The sequence below is a fragment of the Zootoca vivipara genome, chromosome Z1 (genome assembly GCF_965207765.1).
Source record: "Zootoca vivipara chromosome Z1, rZooViv2.hap1.1, whole genome shotgun sequence".
Lineage (NCBI taxonomy): Eukaryota > Metazoa > Chordata > Lepidosauria > Squamata > Lacertidae > Zootoca > Zootoca vivipara.
Window position 1 is genome coordinate 33,715,976 of NC_142583.1, and position 17,985 is coordinate 33,733,960.

The window sequence follows — 17,985 nt, forward strand, 5'->3', positions numbered from 1 at the left end:
AATGAAGCCTTGTTTACAACACTACAGTATTTAATCTTTATATAGTCAAAATCAACTACTGGATTTTTGTATACACTGGTCCAAGTGGTTAAAGCTGACTGGAAGTTCCCTGTGGAAAAATATGTTCCCAATAAGCAATTCTGATTTACTGCAGTGCAGACCTGGCTAGATCCCAAGACAACCTGGCCAACTGTCTAGCTATCAGAAGGAATAATATACCTCAGGGGGAGTGAAAAATCAACAGACTAGTCTGGCTGCAGCTACTCTTTGCATTATTAAATATCCTATTGGATGTCTTTCACAAAGACAGTGGAAGCACAGTGCAAATGAACGTCCATAGCTTGAAGAGGCTTCAGCACACTGTTTGAAATTGGTATGCAGAACTCTGCAAAGGCTTCAAGAACAGACTTTGCTTATAATAATTTTCTAACATCTCTTCTTTGCTCTTGGAAACAAACATTAAGGACCAGGTAATACTCTGAAATCAATATTTATCATGTAACACAGGCTATAGTTACACATCGGCAGCCCAAACTGAAACACAAACTTTTTATCCCCCCCCCCCACCATTCACAGACACCTCTGCAGAACAATCGTGCCCCTTTGAAAATCAAACCTTTGTATAATCATAAGCCCTATGATCCACGGTTAACCCTGTTTCTATATCTTATTGCAGCAATAAAGGGCACCAATTGCTTTAGCTAATTGTCTAAAAGGCATTCTAAATTCTCTGGCTGCAGCCTCAAGTTGTCTCCCATATTTGGGTATACAAATTAAGCAGAAGAAGCATTGTCATTTCACTGCCTACCCTTGCTTTTTTTTCTTCATTTTAAACTCCTCCTCCCCCTTTAAATCGATCCTACCCAGATTCCTTCTCTATTTCTAAACACTCCCATCTCATTTCTCTTTGTTCTCTCTTTTAATCTTAAAGCCTCACATCCTTTATTCTGTCTCTAACCATTCTCTTCCTGCTTCTTTTGGAATGCACTTCCCCTGGATATTCATCTCAGTCTTTGTCTTGCTTCCATTTTCTTAAGAAAACATATTTTCAGAATCACCTCTTCTTTCAAGTTTACTCTGATTAATGTTGTTCTTATCATTCTCGTTCCCTGCCTTACTGGCATTTTGTTTTTGTTTTTTTCTTGGATTGCCAGTTTGAGAGCAGAGGCTATCTTTACCCACCACCACCCTCTACAGCATTTACTATTGTTAAACACTTAACAAACCAATTGTCATAATTATTAACCGAGACTGCTACACCCCTTCAATTTTTAAAAAACCTCTTACTGGTTTGATTATAAGTTCTGCAGAGACCACTTGAAGTGCTCTACTCCATATGGGTTTGCTCAAGAATATAGCTTCTCTTTAAATACATTTCTATGGATCCCTGTGCCATCTGCTAGGTCAGTGATGGGGAACCTTTTGTGTCAAAATTTGCCCAAAAAACCGAGCATAATTCAGGTGGTGTGTCACTTCGAGAAAAAAAACCAAAATTTTGCAATATTTATAGTTTAAATCACAAAAATGTATACTGTAATTGTTTCCCCTTTTAAAAAAGGAAAAAAGGGGAGAAAAAAAATATTAAAGTTTTTTTATATTTTTTTAAAAAATATTTAAAAAGGGAAAAAAATAAGGCAAAACCCAGAGGTCTTTCCCAGTGGGACTCTGGGCTCAGGCCTTCTTCCAACGGGTCTGCCGCTGGAGAGGTGGGCTAGGGTTGGGCCTGTGCCTCCTTGTGGCCCTCTTCAGCCCACCTCTCTCCTCACTCGGCTATGCTTGCGCAGCGGCGGGGCAACAGGGAAGGGGTTTCAGTTTACTGTACTTGGGTGTCTCTTCTCTCTTCCCAGGATGGTGGCAGTGGTGGCAGCAGCGAGGTCAGGGTTCTTCTCCCTCCTCCAAGGGCCCCCTCCTCTCTCTTGAGGCGGGGGCGACGGGGACGGCAACGGAGCGAGCGGACCCCTGTTCTCCCTCCTTACTGCGGGGGCAGTGGCAGCAGGGCTTCCTTTTTCCTCCTCCGGCCTCCGGAGTGCCTCGAGGCAGTCTGTCAGGTTTGCGGGGTGGGGGTGGGGTCCGGCAGCTCCCTGGTTGCTGCACTGGTGGCCTCCAGTGTCCGGGCGGTGGCAGTTTCGGTGGCTCGGGAGCCCGTCCGGCAGCTCCTGCAGCGCTGGTCACTTTCAGGAGCTCCGTGCCGACCGCCATCTTGCCTCGCCGGAAGTCCACAAGGCCCCTAGAGATGCATTGCCTGCGGCATTCCGCCGCCGGCCGGAAGTGAGGACTCAGCATGCGGCCGCGTGTCACAGAAAATGGCTATGCGTGTCAGTGTTGACACACGTGTCATAGGTTCGCCATCACTGTGCTAGGTCCTTTGCAGTTGTGCCACCAAGAAGCAACCCCCCAGGAGAGTACTGTATTGCTAGTATGCTTTTAGCCTTCTTGTGTAAACTGTTTTAATAACTGCTATTTTATTGTCATTACTCTGTCCCTAATCTGGCTAGGTCATATTTAATATAGAAAGTTAAGACAATAGTGTAAAAAAAAAAAGTTGCCTTGAGGCTGATATCTGCAAGCAATAGCATTAAATTTCAACGTAAGTTCCACTAACACAAGGAACTACTGAGTTGACACTTGGGAAAGTTATTCAAGGTGGTGGGGAAAGGGGGAGTGGGGGAGTGGGAATTGTACTCAGAGGAAGTGCATCCTCTGAATCCATTTAATTCCACCCCACCCAATAAATCCTTTCTTCTGCAAAAAAACCAAAACAAAAAAAAACCTTTAAACTAAAACTTCAGGGGGAACAAGAATTTGACTCTGCTTCCTCCAAAACATTTCCCCTCTTCTACAGTCCTTATCCCAGAAATGGAACACACCCACTTGCAGTTAATAACTCCCTGTAGGCAGGTTAACTGACCTCAGTCTATGCATATCTCCCCATGCCTTTTCCCAGGGATTCTTTTCCCTTTTTTGTGCTGCTGCTAAAACAGGTTAAGAATGGGTAAGGAGGCCTTGCATTTGGAGAATCTTGCACCCAATATAGGCTTGAAGTTCTCTCTTCTTCCTGTTCCCAGGATGCTCTGGAAGCATGAGGGCAACCCCAGTGCAACTCCTAATGTTTTCTGCCACAGCAATCCAGTGGATACTCTTTCTAATCCTATTGGCTGTCAGAAAGTGGCACATCTACCGGTAATATGTGTGGCATTTCCCCATATGCTTCTATTTAAACTTCCAAAAGAAAGACTTCTAGCACACTCCTATGTGGGTCTAACATAGCATTCACCCTATTAAATGTGCACGGGAATGCGGCCATAGCTTCTCAGTATTGATAAAATGTTTTGCCCAGAGGAGGATACACAAACATACAAACACACAGGAAAAATAGGCCACTCAATAATTTATGGGTTGATCATAGGAGCTAGTTTTGAAGAGAGAGCCTCAGGACTTACTAAAGGGCAGGGAAGAAAAACAAACAACCATGCTCAAAATCACAAGACAATATTATATTGACCTGCCAGTGTATCTATAGAGTGTGACCCACAAACCAATTCAACTGGATTGTAAGATTATGCAACAGGATGAATCCAGAATCGTGAACTAGATGTCACTCCATGCTATGAATCAGTTTTCACTTTCATGAAATCCCTAAATTTGTTCTATGTCTATAACAAGCAGGTCAGTCATGCAAATGCCAAATGGAAATGGGTGGATAAACACGGCATAAAATTCTGTTTTCTACTTGTCCTATATGGAAAAAAGCAAGTGCCTTGTAAGGAGCTTTAGATCTCAAAAAGTATCAAAATGCTATTGGTCTATAATATTTAAAATTATTTCAGACTAACCATACCTGCTAAAAATGTAGTCAAGTTGCATATACACATCTTTCTTCTCAATACTTACAAAGGAGTATGGGCATTAAATAAGCACAGTATTAGGACAAGTACACTGTGGAATGTCGCTAGGTAGAAAGATTCTCTTAAGTTCATCTCTGATGCAACATAATCTAGTTCATTGTATTTTATGCCAGTAAATGACATTCCCCGGCCCACTACCTCCCACCTACCTGCCCCCACACAGTGATGCAATTGGAAGTGGCAAACTGCTGTGCAAAGAACAGATAAGTGTTTCCATATAAGCAATGTAGTATGAAAGAAAGATAACCACTCACTAGTACAAAACTTCATTTGCTTCGTGCCTCTCGTATCTCACTGTTTCACACATCATTCTGTGAAAAAAGAAACAAAAACCATTTATAAGTAAGAGCACTTTTATTAACTGCTATTTTATATTACAGTTAGGCCAGTTCCCTTAAAGCCACACATGCTGAAGATAAGTGGCTGTCACCAATATGTGGCTGCACTGTAGCAGTTTTCTCACAGTGGGTTTTCAAACACATATTAAAATAGATGTGCAAAAAGCAAAGGTTGCGGACCATGATCTGCTATATTTTATTTCAGGGAAGTGAAATCTTAAGTCCTCACAAAGAATGTTCTTTGTTGTTGTAGACATCAAGAGGAAAATAATGTCAAGATCGCAATCCCTTGATTCTATTCCATTCCCTGTGTTACTTTCCATGTTATTTGTTAACTCTGTCTGAAGATACATTTATTTAAATTTGGTCTCATTCCAGAAAGCAAAGCATATGGCGTGTGTGTGTGTGTGTGTGTGTGTGCGCGCACACACACACACACACACACACACACACACACACTTACTTCTCAAGATGCTGAATGCAGGTATAGGATAAAAACTGAAAACCAGGCATTTTATTTTTAAAAATTAGGCAATGATATTGCTCTGTTACAAGGACCTTATGTCTTACACGTTTATGCAAACCTGGTACTGGGGGACAGGAATAAAGAGATAAAACAGATTTACTTAATTAAGTCTTATTCATTTTATTGAAATGAATGGCTCCTCTTAAGTCCGGGGGGGGGGGAGTGTCTTCTACTGCATAGAAATACCTTTCATGTTACATGTAAGCTACAAATCATGTTAGCACAGAAAAGTTAATACATTTACCCAGTATCCCAATATCCCAGGGCAGGAATGGAATTCTTACTCAAAAGATTTATCAGAAAATGAACAAGCAGACTCCTGTACTTTTGGGATTTACAACAGAAATAGAGGATTCCCTATTGTCACTTCTACCAACAACTATGGTTCTGTGTTGGTCTGCCGTATTCGAAACAAAATTTTAAAAAATCCTTCCAGTAGCACCTTAGAGACCAACTAAGTTTGTCATTGGTATGAGCTTTCATGTGCATGCACACTTCTTCAGATACCATGTGCTTCTAATAACGGATATTATGCCACTAGACTTTCATTCTCACCATGAGTTGCAACTCACATAATTGTGCTATTTAAAAATCTAATATAATAATGTCAGTAGCTACCTTCCCTCCAGGTAACTTTCAAAGCTCATCCATTGCCAGAATCAACTATAGAAAGAGTCTGCTGGGAGTCTCTGTGTGTTTCTACCTGGCAGCTGCTAAGCTTATTGGGGCTGTCTGTTCTCTTTCCCTCCAGATAACATTAAAGGCTCACCTTTGTCAGAGGTGTGAGCCTTTTGGCACAAGTCAAAGGAACCTGTGCCCCTGCAATGAGGGAGAGAGAGCCCAGTGCAGTTTTTCAAATGAGCTGTGAAAAGAAGTTACCCTAAATATTGAATATGGAGAAAAGACATCATAGAGAATCTGGATATTCTCTCCCAGTACGTTTCCGAGCACAATTCAAAGTGTTGGTGCTGACCTTTAAAGCCCTAAATGGCCTCGGTCCAGTATACCTGAAGGAGCGTCTCCTCCCCCATCGTTCTGCCCGGACACTGAGATCTAGCGCCGAGGGCCTTCTGGCGGTTCCCTCACTACGAGAAGCCAAGTTACAGGGAACCAGGCAGAGGGCCTTCTCGGTAGTGGCGCCCACCCTGTGGAATGCCCTCCCACCAGAGGTCAAAGAGAATAACAATTACCAGACCTTTAGAAGGCATCTTAAGGCAGCCCTGTTTAGGGAAGCTTTTAATGTTTGATGGATTTCTGTATTTTAATGTTTTGTTGGAAGCCGCCCAGAGTGGCTGGGGGAACCCGGCCAGATGGGCGGGGTATAAATAATAAATATTATTATTATTATTATTATTATTATTATTATTATTATTATTATTATTATATTCTATGAAAACTGTTGCCCCTCCACAGAAGTGAACAAATTCTTAAGGGTGAAAAAGAAGCGGAGGCTCAAAACTATGAAAGATGTTGCTGCCTGGGAGTGTGCTGCTGCACTGGGTTAAAAAAAAAAACCTTCCCAGAGAGAGAAGGTCAACTAGCACTGGTGCTCATAAGCCCATTTTTTGATGCAGTATTTTGAATCTGTATGTGATTGCAGTGCCGGCCCTACGGCAGGCTGGGTGGCGCAGGGCACCATGGCGCTGGCCCGCCAGGAGGGCGCCGCGAGCTGCGCCCACCCGCTGGCGGACCGGTCCGCCGCGCAGCTGCGCCTGCCCGGCCGCCTGCCGCACAGCAGTGCCTGTCGCACCCACGCTGCTCACAGCGCCCACCCACCCACCGCGCTGGGAAACGGGGTGGGAGGGCGCCGGAACGGGGCGGGAGGGCGCCGGAGGGATCCGGCGCACCACGGCACCGGGGGCGCCTAAGACGGCGCTGTGTGATTGTATTGAATTGTGTTAATTGATGGATTTGATTGTTTTTCTATGTTATTTATATGCTATTGTGTTTTTAATATTATAGTGGTTGTAAGGTAAAGGGACCCCTGACCATTAGGTCCAGGCGTGACCAACTCTGGGGTTGCGCGCTCATCTCGCATTATTGGCCGAGGGAGCCAGCGTATAGCTTCCAGGTCATGTGACCAGCATGACAAAGCCGCTTCTGGCAAACCAGAGCAGCACATGGAAACACCTTCCCGCTGTAGCGGTTCCTATTTATCTACTTGCATTTTGACGTGCTTTCGAACTGCTAGGAGCTGGGACCAAGCAACATGAGCTCACCCCGTCACAGGGATTCGAACCGCCGACCTTCTGATCAGCAAGCCCTAGGCTCAGTGGCTTAACCACAGCGCCACCTGGGTCCCTCTATAGTGGTTGTAATGTATGCTAATTTTAAATCCTATTGTTACTATTGTGGACTGCTTTGAGTTCAACATTGCTGTTGGAAAAGCAGGATACAAATATTAAATTTTGGCCTAGCTCAGGGCACCATGGTACCTGCCCCTGTCATCAGCAGGCAGCAATGTAATTTCAACCTGTGATAACAAATACGTAATAATATGATGCTGGAACATGATTTGACCTTCAGCAATGCAAGAGCAATTTTTTAATATATATAAAAAAAGAAAACAAGGCAGAGAATTTCATTGTTGCACACCCTTTCCAATCTAATTTTCTAAGTTGTTTGTAATAGTAACAGGTACCATGACAGAGATGGGAAACACACAGATTTGTTGCTCAATATTATACTAGTGAAATGTTTTAATGATAGCAGTAAAATGTATCTGTTCATAAAGTTGACACCTGAGATTTTTACATGTATTTAACAAAGTGTATCTAAAGATACTCCTGGAATGTGAATTAACAGATTCTATTCCCACCAGTTCCATCCTCTACAGAATGGCTTAATTGCTAACTTGAAACACTTTACCTATAACCTACATTCAGCCGAACTACTTTCATTAAAAATTTCATTTCAGAAGAGCTGTATTCTCATGATACGCTTATTCCAATTAAATTTAGGACTCTGATTGTGCATTCACAAAAGTAAAGATGTGTGATGAAGAATGAAGGAACTGTTACCAACTTCCATCTGGCTGTAGATTTCTGATATTTCCTTAACTTTCTGACAGAACTTGTCACAGCCAAGTAAGTGTAGGCATGTATAGTTCCCAAAGTCATACTTAGTATTTCAGGACACTAATTGGCAGGTTTCAGTTGTTCTTGAGTTCCACAATACACACTGTGAGCAATTTGAAGCAATTGTATTCACACATACTCTCACTTTTTCTCTTTCTTCTAACACAGCTTGCTCAGAGAGCCAATGTGTGAACCGACATTTGTCCATATGATTAGGAGACAACACTTAGCTAGCTCTAGTTGGGGAAGTACTCTCACTGGAGGAGCAGATTTGCAGCTTGAGGGTTTTCCTGGTTACATTTAGTCTCAGGTAGCTTCAGTGGCACAAAGTACCTTTTACCAGCTATAGATACGGTAGCTCACCAGCCACAGGCTATCCTGGATAGGGATAGTCTGGCCTCAGCTATCTTTGCTCTGTTAATCTCCCAATCTGGTAACTGCAATGTGCTGTAAATTGGGTTGCCAATGAAGATGGTTCTGAAGCCCAAATTGTTTCAGAATACAAGAGCAAGAATTTTAACTGACACAGCTCTTTCAGATCATATCTCACCGGTTTTAAAAGAGTGTCACTGGCTGGCTAATAATTTTCAAGTCCAATGGAAACTACTAATGTTTACGTCTAAAACTCTAGTTTGCTTAGAATCCAGATATCTTAAGAAGCATCTGATCCCAATAGTGGGTCCAACGGTTAAGAAGGAGGTTTCTGCACATGCTGTAGAGGGAAGTGAGGGGCAGATGGGGCTTGTCCACCTGGGAAAGTAGCCCATCTAGGAGCAAGAAAACTCTGATCCTAAACCTCTCCTGCCTTGCAGAGTATGTTTGGGAGAAGAAAAGGCTAGGAGTAAACCCTACATAAATTCAGAGTGGATTCCCCAAAACAGTTGGATGGTGCCTTGTGCAACTTCTGCTACCAAGCTGGTACCAAACGTATTGCTTTGATTTCCTTAGCACCATATATCAGCGAGTCTTGTCATCTGGGCAGCCCAGGACCTCCATACACACTGCCCCGGCTTGCACCCCAGGGAGGTCACTTCATTGGTTTTAACACAGCGGTTTGACTTCCCCCCAGAGCCACATTCCATTGTCTTCGAGACAGATGCATGACAACAACCTGATCTCATATCAACCCTCTTTGGTTATAAAACTATCGGCCAATGCCCTTCTCCAAGTGCCACCCCATCAGAAATAAAAATCTTTAGCTATTTATACTGTAACTGCCTTTTCTTACATATTGAATTTTATATTAAAAGTGTGTCATAAGCTGCTTTGAGTTAAGTTATAAAGAAAATGGGATCTAACAACTTTAAATAAACAGATTTTTTTAAAGAAAAATCATTAATTAGCATTCTTAAACGGCACCCAAATAAACTTCATGGTCATCACTTTTCATTGCTCTGCAAACTTCACTAATCAACAGTCTGTAAAACTGTGTCAATATAGAAGTTCTATTTGGTTCTCTCTCTCTCTCTCTCTCTCTCTCTCTCTCTCTCTCTCTCTCTCTCTCTCTCTCGTGTGTGTGTGTTTATGAGACCAGTGGCTGTATATTTAGGTATTCCTTATCTCAAATTTTGCAGTTTTGCTTTAAGTTTCAGTTAATCCATACTGAGAGGAAGTTTATTACTTAACTACCAAAACAGAATTTTTCTGTTAAAAAGCAGCACCATGTGTTAAAAAGAGGATAAACAACTTACCGGAGCTGGTGTTCTCGTAGATTAGACAAAGCTTCCATTCCGTGTAAATAGGAATACACTATCTCCAGATCCTACAAATAGAAAAAACAATCATTAAAATTTTGAGATCAATGCAAATCACTTTAAATACTTACTACAGCGTTAAAGTATGCAAAGGGGAACTATATTTTATATACATAAACACAAACAGCCTCCTAAAACAAATGAGTGCTAATCTATTGGACCATTGGGAGAATTACTTATTTTTACAAGACTGGGATTTTCTTGAAGGCATCTTTCTTCTCTAAATAGAAGAACATAAACTGGACATAATTTAAATGCCATTTAAGAAGATCTCTAATGAAATGATTTCATTGCCTATACATCACCTTCTTCCTCCTCCTTATGACAAATCTTAAAAATATCTTGCAAGCTAGAACATTATCACCAGCTATTGCTGAAAAATACATCACCAAGCACACAATCTCAGAAATTCCAAGAACCAATTATTGAACAGATCAATGGCTATATTAAAATACAAAGCACTTGAATTAAAAGGAAGAAATTCCCTTGATTAAAAGTAGATTAGGTAAAGGTAAAGGGGCCCCTGACCATCAGGTCCAGTCGTGTCCGACTCTGGGGTTGCGGCGCTCATCTCGCTCTATAGGCCAAGGGAGCCGGCGTTTGTCTGCAGACAGCTTCCGGGTCATGTGGCCAGCATGACAAAGTTGCTTCTGGCGAACCAGAGCAGCACACGGAAACGCCGTTTACCTTCCCGCCGGAGCGGTCCCTATTTATCTACTTGCACTTTGATGTGCTTTCGAACTGCTAGGTGGGGAGGAGCTGGGACCGAGCAACGGGAGCTCACCCCATTGCAGGGATTCAAACCGCCGACCTTCTGATCAGCAAGCCCTAGACTCTGTAGTTTAACCCACAGCGCCACCTGGGTCCTAAAAGTAGATTACCTGACCAAAATATTTAAGTAAATCAAAATTAGTGTAACTTGAGCACTATTTTTTCTATATATTGGGAAAATAACATTTTTTTTAATTCTTAAATGTTTGAGGCCGCATCTATTACTGACAAGAATAGAAATAAATTAGAGAAATTCCATTGTGCTTTATAGAATTGTAAAACCTTTGAATAAAGAGCAAACCAAGTCACCATGACAAATATAGAACTGATTCCAACTACCACCATCAGCTCAACACAGCTTTTTGTGCCACTGATTCTCAAATATTTTCCACTACCAATGACCAAAAATTAATGCCTCAAAGCCTTCTGTTCTAGACTTTATAACATCTTCTTAGCTCCTGTATCTGGTAAATGAAGCTGTTCTAATACCGATCATTCTTAACATATGGGCCAATTGGATAATTGTAAGGCGCTATTCTACTTAAGGCACTTTTCTTATATTGTAATCTGCCCAATATGTGGAAAACTGCTGGAACACTGTCATACTCTAAGTAGAACATACAGTAACTAGGTAACGGAAACAGTGGGTGTCTCTGCATGCACCATGAAGAAAAATGAATCTCAAATGTAAGAATAATAGACTGTGATCATAAAATACAGATGCTTCATTTACATTTTCACTAAATTATGTACAGTGGAACCTCAGGTTGCGGACATAATCTGTGACGGAGGCATGTCCGAAACCTGCATGTGTAACCTGCAGCGCTGTGTCTGCACATGCGCGTGACGCGATTTGGTGCTTCTGTGCCTTCTGGGTTTCCCGCAGTCCGTAACCTAAAAATACGTAACCCGAGGTATCACTGTATCTTGAAGGGGGGGAAATACTACAGTATAGAGAAACTTAGGAAATTTCTTGATCCGCAGCAATATAAAGGATTATTCTGTTTAAAATTATGTTCTATTAAATTTATTTCCATAGCAATGAATAATGTAGAAGGAGTTGGATCAAGAGAAAGCTGTGCATGCCGCTCTAATGGTCAATTGTGTCTGGCAACAATAAAACCACACTCCAACACACACATACCTTTATCTTTATTTATTTTATGTTAAGAAATTTATATTCCACTTGATACTTTAATTTAAAAAACCTCAAAGCAATTTTTAAAAAAGAATAAAGTAGTAAAATCAGTTAAAAACAGATATTTGAAATATTCAAATAATAATTAATTAAACATTCTACATATCTGGGTAGGCTTGTCTAAACAAACATCTTTTTAGGAGGAACCAAAAAGTAAAAGGAAGTATGCCTGATGTCAATAAGCAGGGAGTTCCCAAATTATGGTTGCTGCCAGATTGATTTCTTACACAGGAAAGAGTGTGCAGGCTTTCCCTAATTAACCAGGAGGGCAAGAGGAAAGTAATCTACATCCTACAACTGTTTTAAATAAGTACAGAGCTAGGGATGAAAAAGAAAAGTACACTCACAGACACACAGATCTTATGAAAACAGATCAAAACTGTGAAACATTTTTCAAGCTGCTGCATAATCTGAGCTCCTGTCATCTGTTGTTAAGAAATCTACTCCACAAACAGTTGCTTTGAAGGTAGTGTGAAATCCTGTAAAGCTCTTCCACAAAGTACTAAGAAGGAGTTTCTATTAGGAAACAGCACCCCCCCAACCGCCCCTGCCTTTCACAGGTAATAGAAATATAAGCATTTTGTGGACTTCTGAGGGGGGGTGGGTATCAACCATCTCAAACTCTTCTTCAATCAGGAGGCAACACTCAGAATAATTTTGGAGAGGGATAAAGTGCAAAGAGATATTTTAGTTTTGCTTCTGCTGCCTGTTTTATTTATTTAATAAAATTTATACAGTATGCCACCTGACTGTACATGGTTTTATTTGTGGTGGTTATAAATTTTATGAGTTTATTTTGATTTCATTTTTTTTATTGCTAATTGTAGTTTTAATGTTTGTTGACGGTGAGGTTAGCATGCTGCCCTCCACATATTGCTGGACTACAATGCCATCACCCTTGCCTTGACCTTAAAGATTGGGACTGATGAGAGTTGTAGTCCAGCAATACCTGGAAGGCTAATCTGGTTTATCATATAATGCCCTGGAACCTTTGAATGAAAGGCAGACTACAAATACCTCCAGAAGGAAGGAAGGAAGGAAGGAAGGAAGGAAGGAAGGAAGGAAGGAAGGAAGGAAGGAAGGAAGGAAGGAAGGAAGGAAGGAAGGAAGGAAGGAAGGAAGGAAAATTCAGATCACAGCCACACTAATCCTAGTGCAGTACTGTATGTACCTCTGTGCTGTGTGCTTTTAACTATGTGTACAGATGTGGACAACCACAGGCAGAAGCAGGAATATGCTTTTCTACTGGGCTGGAGACTTATAATGGGGAAGCAGGTAATCCCATTCCAGCTTGCAGGTAGGAAATGTCCACATGAGAGAATTTGTAGAGGCAAAACACTACTGAATCATACACTGCACTGAAATAAATGGCCCAGCCAGCTACTTGACTTTGATAGGCACATTCATTGCAAAAAAAGGAGGTAACTGGTCGGTGTATTATATCATTAATGCAGTTAATATCTATTACCTATTGGCTGCAGATATTACCACTTATACAGTACTGGGAGTCACCACGGAAAGTATAGATCAAAATTGCTAAGACAATTATATTTGTGCTACTTGGCCATGCACATGAAACCTTAAAATCTAAGTCCTCTTGGAAGGTACTATGAATCAACTCAATTAAATATTTTACTTTACAGAGAAATGCAGATGAATGTTCTATCACTGCTTGTGTATATCTTCCTTGGGCAACTTTCTAATGTACTATTTCAAATTTCCCTTGGAAGAATACTACTCTATGACCTCATTTTTTCTACATATAGCAGATTTATGGTGCATAAAGAAACAGAACAGGATAATTAATTCTAATTGTCCTGAAATGCAAAAGGAGAATAAAGACTGATTATTACAATGTAAAACAGAAGGAAATAAAAATGACTTGGATTTTCATAATAGATTTTAACAGGGGTGGGGATGTATGGTCCTCCAGATGTTGTTAGACTTCAGCTCCCATCTTCCCTGACCATTGGCAATATTGGCTGCAGTCAATAGAAGTTGGGAGTCCTTATCCTTATTTTACAGTATTAATAAACTAATTCTTGGCAGTTTTTTGTTTTGTTTTTACATTTTTTAAAAGGAAAACAAAAATTATTTTAGAATCATCATTATATTCCTTATGCACACAGATGCTCACTAATTGTTTTCCAAAGTGAAAATATTCAAGTGAAAAGCTGGTTTCTGAGCAGTACTGCTAAGTTCCAATAAGTAGCATGTGCATTCAATCACATGACTTTTTGGCATGTTTGTCATTCAATGAAGATCCAGAGTTCATGGTCTACAGCCACAACATTCTTTTAGATACAGAATATTGTACCAATATACTGTACTGCCAGTACTTATTCCTGACAGAAATTTAAAAAGTTTCAGATTTCCACTAGATGGCAGTCTGGACCAACTTTGGTCTTTGAAAGATTGATTTAAAAAACCAAATTCAATTCCAATAATTAAAGATATTCTGTTAATAAACTGGACATAAAATTATGTTGTTTAGGTGCTTCACCTGACACACAGTTTCTGTCAATGTCAGTCAAGCTGCTCAGTACATAATTTTTATTCTTTTGGAATATACATAATAGTCTTTAAAAGCTTTGGCTATGAATAGAATGAATCATTTTGAAATGTAATTGCATTACATTTTACTTTACTATAACTCTCTTCTGCTTAAATGTTTTATTGAATGTATTATTAGTTTATGATAGAAAGTTATTATAAAATGAATTATTGATTGTGCCCCCCCCCCCTGACAGGGATAAATTTTGCACAATTTAAACCTCCTGCTATATCCACTGCTTAATAATTAATCATTGTTAAATGAATTATGACTGAATTTGTTTGCAATGCTGATGCTGCAACAGTTATAGACTGTGTGTTTCATGAATTTAAAAACCCTACTTGAAATATATTTATTCCAGCAAATACAAAAAATATATATTTTAAACGCAATTTACACAATATTGAATGTGGTATTCACCTTATTATTGTTATTTAACTTTGCAAGCCAACATGCACACAAATATTTTTGTGGAAAGCTGGCAAACAAATTTCATTAGCTTATTTCAGCGAACAGTTGTTATTCATGTAAACTATGTCAACAGAAAGACAGGATAAAAAAAAACATGCTGCATTTGTTTCCTCGTGATACAGAATTCTTGACTTTTGATGACATTTTTATTTACACACCGACACACAAACATACACACACACACACACACACCCCTCATTTGAACACCCTTTAAAAACAACTTGCTGAACAAGTCCTTGAAAGCAAGCCACACTTTACTACAAGCTCTCTGCCCCCCCCTTAAAAACACAAACAAATCTAGAAGGGGATAATCCACTAGGAATAGCATTTAACTGAATGAAAGTAGGTTTAATTGGCAGATACAAATAGGTAGTCTGCACTGAAACAAATATTTCATGGGCTGACTCGGTAAGCTTGCTGTCAATTAACCAGAGTTAGATCAGAAAGAAAAATGGGTTCAAACCAAATACACCTGGCCAACTTCTCAGTTTAGAGAATAATGAAGGATAGTTACTGGATAGATGGGCATGCCATCTTTGCAAATTAAATGAACTCCTGCTGTTAAGTATAGAAATCAACTAACCATTACTTAATCTCGGGTGAAGACAATCTGATCTTGCCCTCCAAGGACAAAGCAAACATAGGAGGTAAATTCAGCTGAGGCACAACAATTTGCCTGAGTCTACACTCAATTTAATGACTGACTTTACTGACTAGTGCACATTAATTTTGCCCATAATTATATAAAAAAGCAAGCATGTTTCTCTTTGCTTCTATTTTGGGCTTCACAAGGAATCTATGCCTTCCAGTTATTACTAGGTACAAATATCAATAACTGAATCAAATATTTCTTTAATGGAGAATCAGCTATGGTTGTTTCTTTTTCCCAGCAGCCATTGGTGAAACCTGAAATTAAAGAGGCTGATCTAATTAAGTCTGCACAACTGGGCCATCTTACAATTAATGCAAATTGTTGACTTCCTGGCTTCAACGTTCCACACACTCTTTTTTGTTTAAAATTCAGCCTGAAGACAATTTGTTTGAATTTTAGCTAGAATTTGTGTTAGCCAGATTACTTTATACTTAGCCATCAGAATCCAAAACCTGACAACATTTGCAAACCAAAAATGTTTACTTTCTGAATATCGGAAAAAGTGCTTGCAGTCTGCAGCAGAGAAGTAAAATATAATGGCACTATTGTGCACCATCTCCTATAACTACTGTAGCTACTTGTCCTTCAGACCTGGATACTATTGCCCTCCCTTCACAGTGTAATAGCTCCATCTATAAGATCATGAACTAGTGTATCTTCCAATTAAGATTAGGGATATGATTCTGGAGATGAATGGCAAGGATTGTATGCATTAGACACCCAGATGCATATCTGATATACAGTACTTGGAAAATTAATAGCAGCAACATGCGGGTTTCTTTAAGCACAGAATGAAAAGAAAAAACCACTTTGGAATTAAATACTGTATGCTTTGTTTCATTGCCATTCTTCTTGAATCAAGTCATAATTTTCTCAAAATATAACATTTTATTTAACTTTGGCATCAACTGTGAAACAACATGCAGCTGGTCTATTTGAAATATCTGTGTTAGAAGATGGCAGGGGTGCTTTTGTAAGCTATATAAAATCCCAACCATAAAATGAGGAAACGTGCCAAGTTAATACAACTTCCACATTACTGGAGCAGCATTTATTAAGAAATTAACCCACTTTGGATTGCAATCCTATTCATGCCTATCTGAGAGTAAACACTGATCACAATGTAAACATACATTGGCTTATGCTGTTAAAATAAGGTAAGGCACAGCCATTACAAAGTGTTTTTTTTAAAGGGGAACATTTTTTTATTGACTTACAGTGTAATCCTATCTACTTATCAAAAAAGTTAATTGGGCTTGTTAATTGGCCTTACTGCCAGGTAAAGATTGCAGTCTTTATAAGTTAAGATTTTATAAATTAAGATTATAAAGTTAAGATTTTACTTATACATGGTAGCATTAACTACATCTGAAACTCAAGAGCTGTTCTTACAGTACCCTTTGGTGTTGTTATCAGTGAAGACCTTCTTACACATATGTTTCAGTGACTACTACTGTACAGGCAAAAGAACTGTTACCAATTGTTGTGGGATGGAAATATTCTAAGCTATCAGAGATCAGTGGGTAGGTTTAGAAAGTGCATTTTTCCAAGTCAAGTGCAAAGATCCTTTAGCACCTGTCAGTTAATGCTTTTTAAAAGATGCTCAAAGGCACTCTTAATTCTTTAACTAGCAATGATTGCTCTAGGGGTAGCTAGTGTCTTTGGTTTCCAGGGTTGGAGGAGTGCTTGCGGGTTGTTGACACAGACACACACACTACCCATGCACACATTCACAAAGGGCACATCTCACATTCACAAAATCTCCACTTCTTGCACATACATCTATTCATGTAAGCATGTACCCCATTAATTCACTATCTATCCATCCGTCTGTCTGTTCTCTCTCTCTCCTAACACCAAGACAACCTGCAGCACACAAAATCAACCCTTCCAAACCGTGAAGTGTACAGTCAAGTCTTGAAAAATACAAGGGTTGAAGGAGTGATGTTGTTTCCTCCTTCCTTCCTCAACTTTATGGACTTTGCAAGTTGAGATCAGCACTCAAGCTGCAGAACCACAGTCCAGAAAAGACACACTTCATTAAGATACAGTTCTACATCAAGAGTCCAGCAACAGTGGCTGGAAACACAACACCAAGGATATCAGGGGCAAGACAATATTCATCAATGTTTGCATTCCTCCATTTTAATGTATCTTAGGTTTCTTAGCACTTCATAACTTTAAGAAATTGATCAAATACAAACACATATGGGGGTTGGATCCAGATATTCCTTTTAAAAAATAGACTTACTTCCTTCCTTTCACAGAAAGGGGTCTATATGATTCAGTGGATTTTCCCACTAGAGGAAGGTGGAGATTTGTTGTTGTTGTTTTTATTTTGCCAATTCCTCCTTCTCCTGCTGCACCCAAGTCAGCTCCTACACTGTTCCAGAGTGCTGCCTAAGCCTTCATAGCAGCTCTTCAGGGAAAACAAAAGGCTGCAGGGTGAAGAACAAATTGGCAAATACAGTCTACCCTCCACCCTTCCTCAGCTCCTCCATCAGGAGCATCCCATGAGCAGTGACATAGCGTGGGTTGCCAGCGCCCGGGTCCACACAGAGGAAGGTAAACGGATGGAGGACACATGTGCATTCAACTGCCTAACAGCTTCCCCATCACCCAGGATATCACAGCCACAGAGATAAGAAAAGAAGAGTCATTCCATTGCTTGGAGAAGTCGCTTTCTAGTCTGCATGGAGAAGCATTTTTCAATGGAAGTGCACAACTGTATTGAGGCAG

The 17,985-nt window shown here is 40.1% G+C and overlaps 1 protein-coding gene across 4 annotated transcripts in view; it reads right to left on the reverse strand.

Moving 5' to 3' along the window:
- RAPGEF2 (Rap guanine nucleotide exchange factor 2) overlaps positions 1–17,985 on the reverse strand; it is a 170,239-nt gene that overhangs the window by 100,008 nt on the left and 52,246 nt on the right. For all 4 annotated transcript variants that reach the window (XM_035111548.3, XM_035111549.3, XM_035111547.3 and 1 more), the window contains exons 2-3: positions 9,538–9,608; positions 4,160–4,216 (exon numbers count right to left, since the gene is read on the reverse strand). In XM_035111548.3, coding sequence (XP_034967439.2) covers positions 4,160–4,216; positions 9,538–9,608 — 128 coding nt within the window. The remainder of the gene's footprint in view (positions 1–4,159; positions 4,217–9,537; positions 9,609–17,985) is intronic.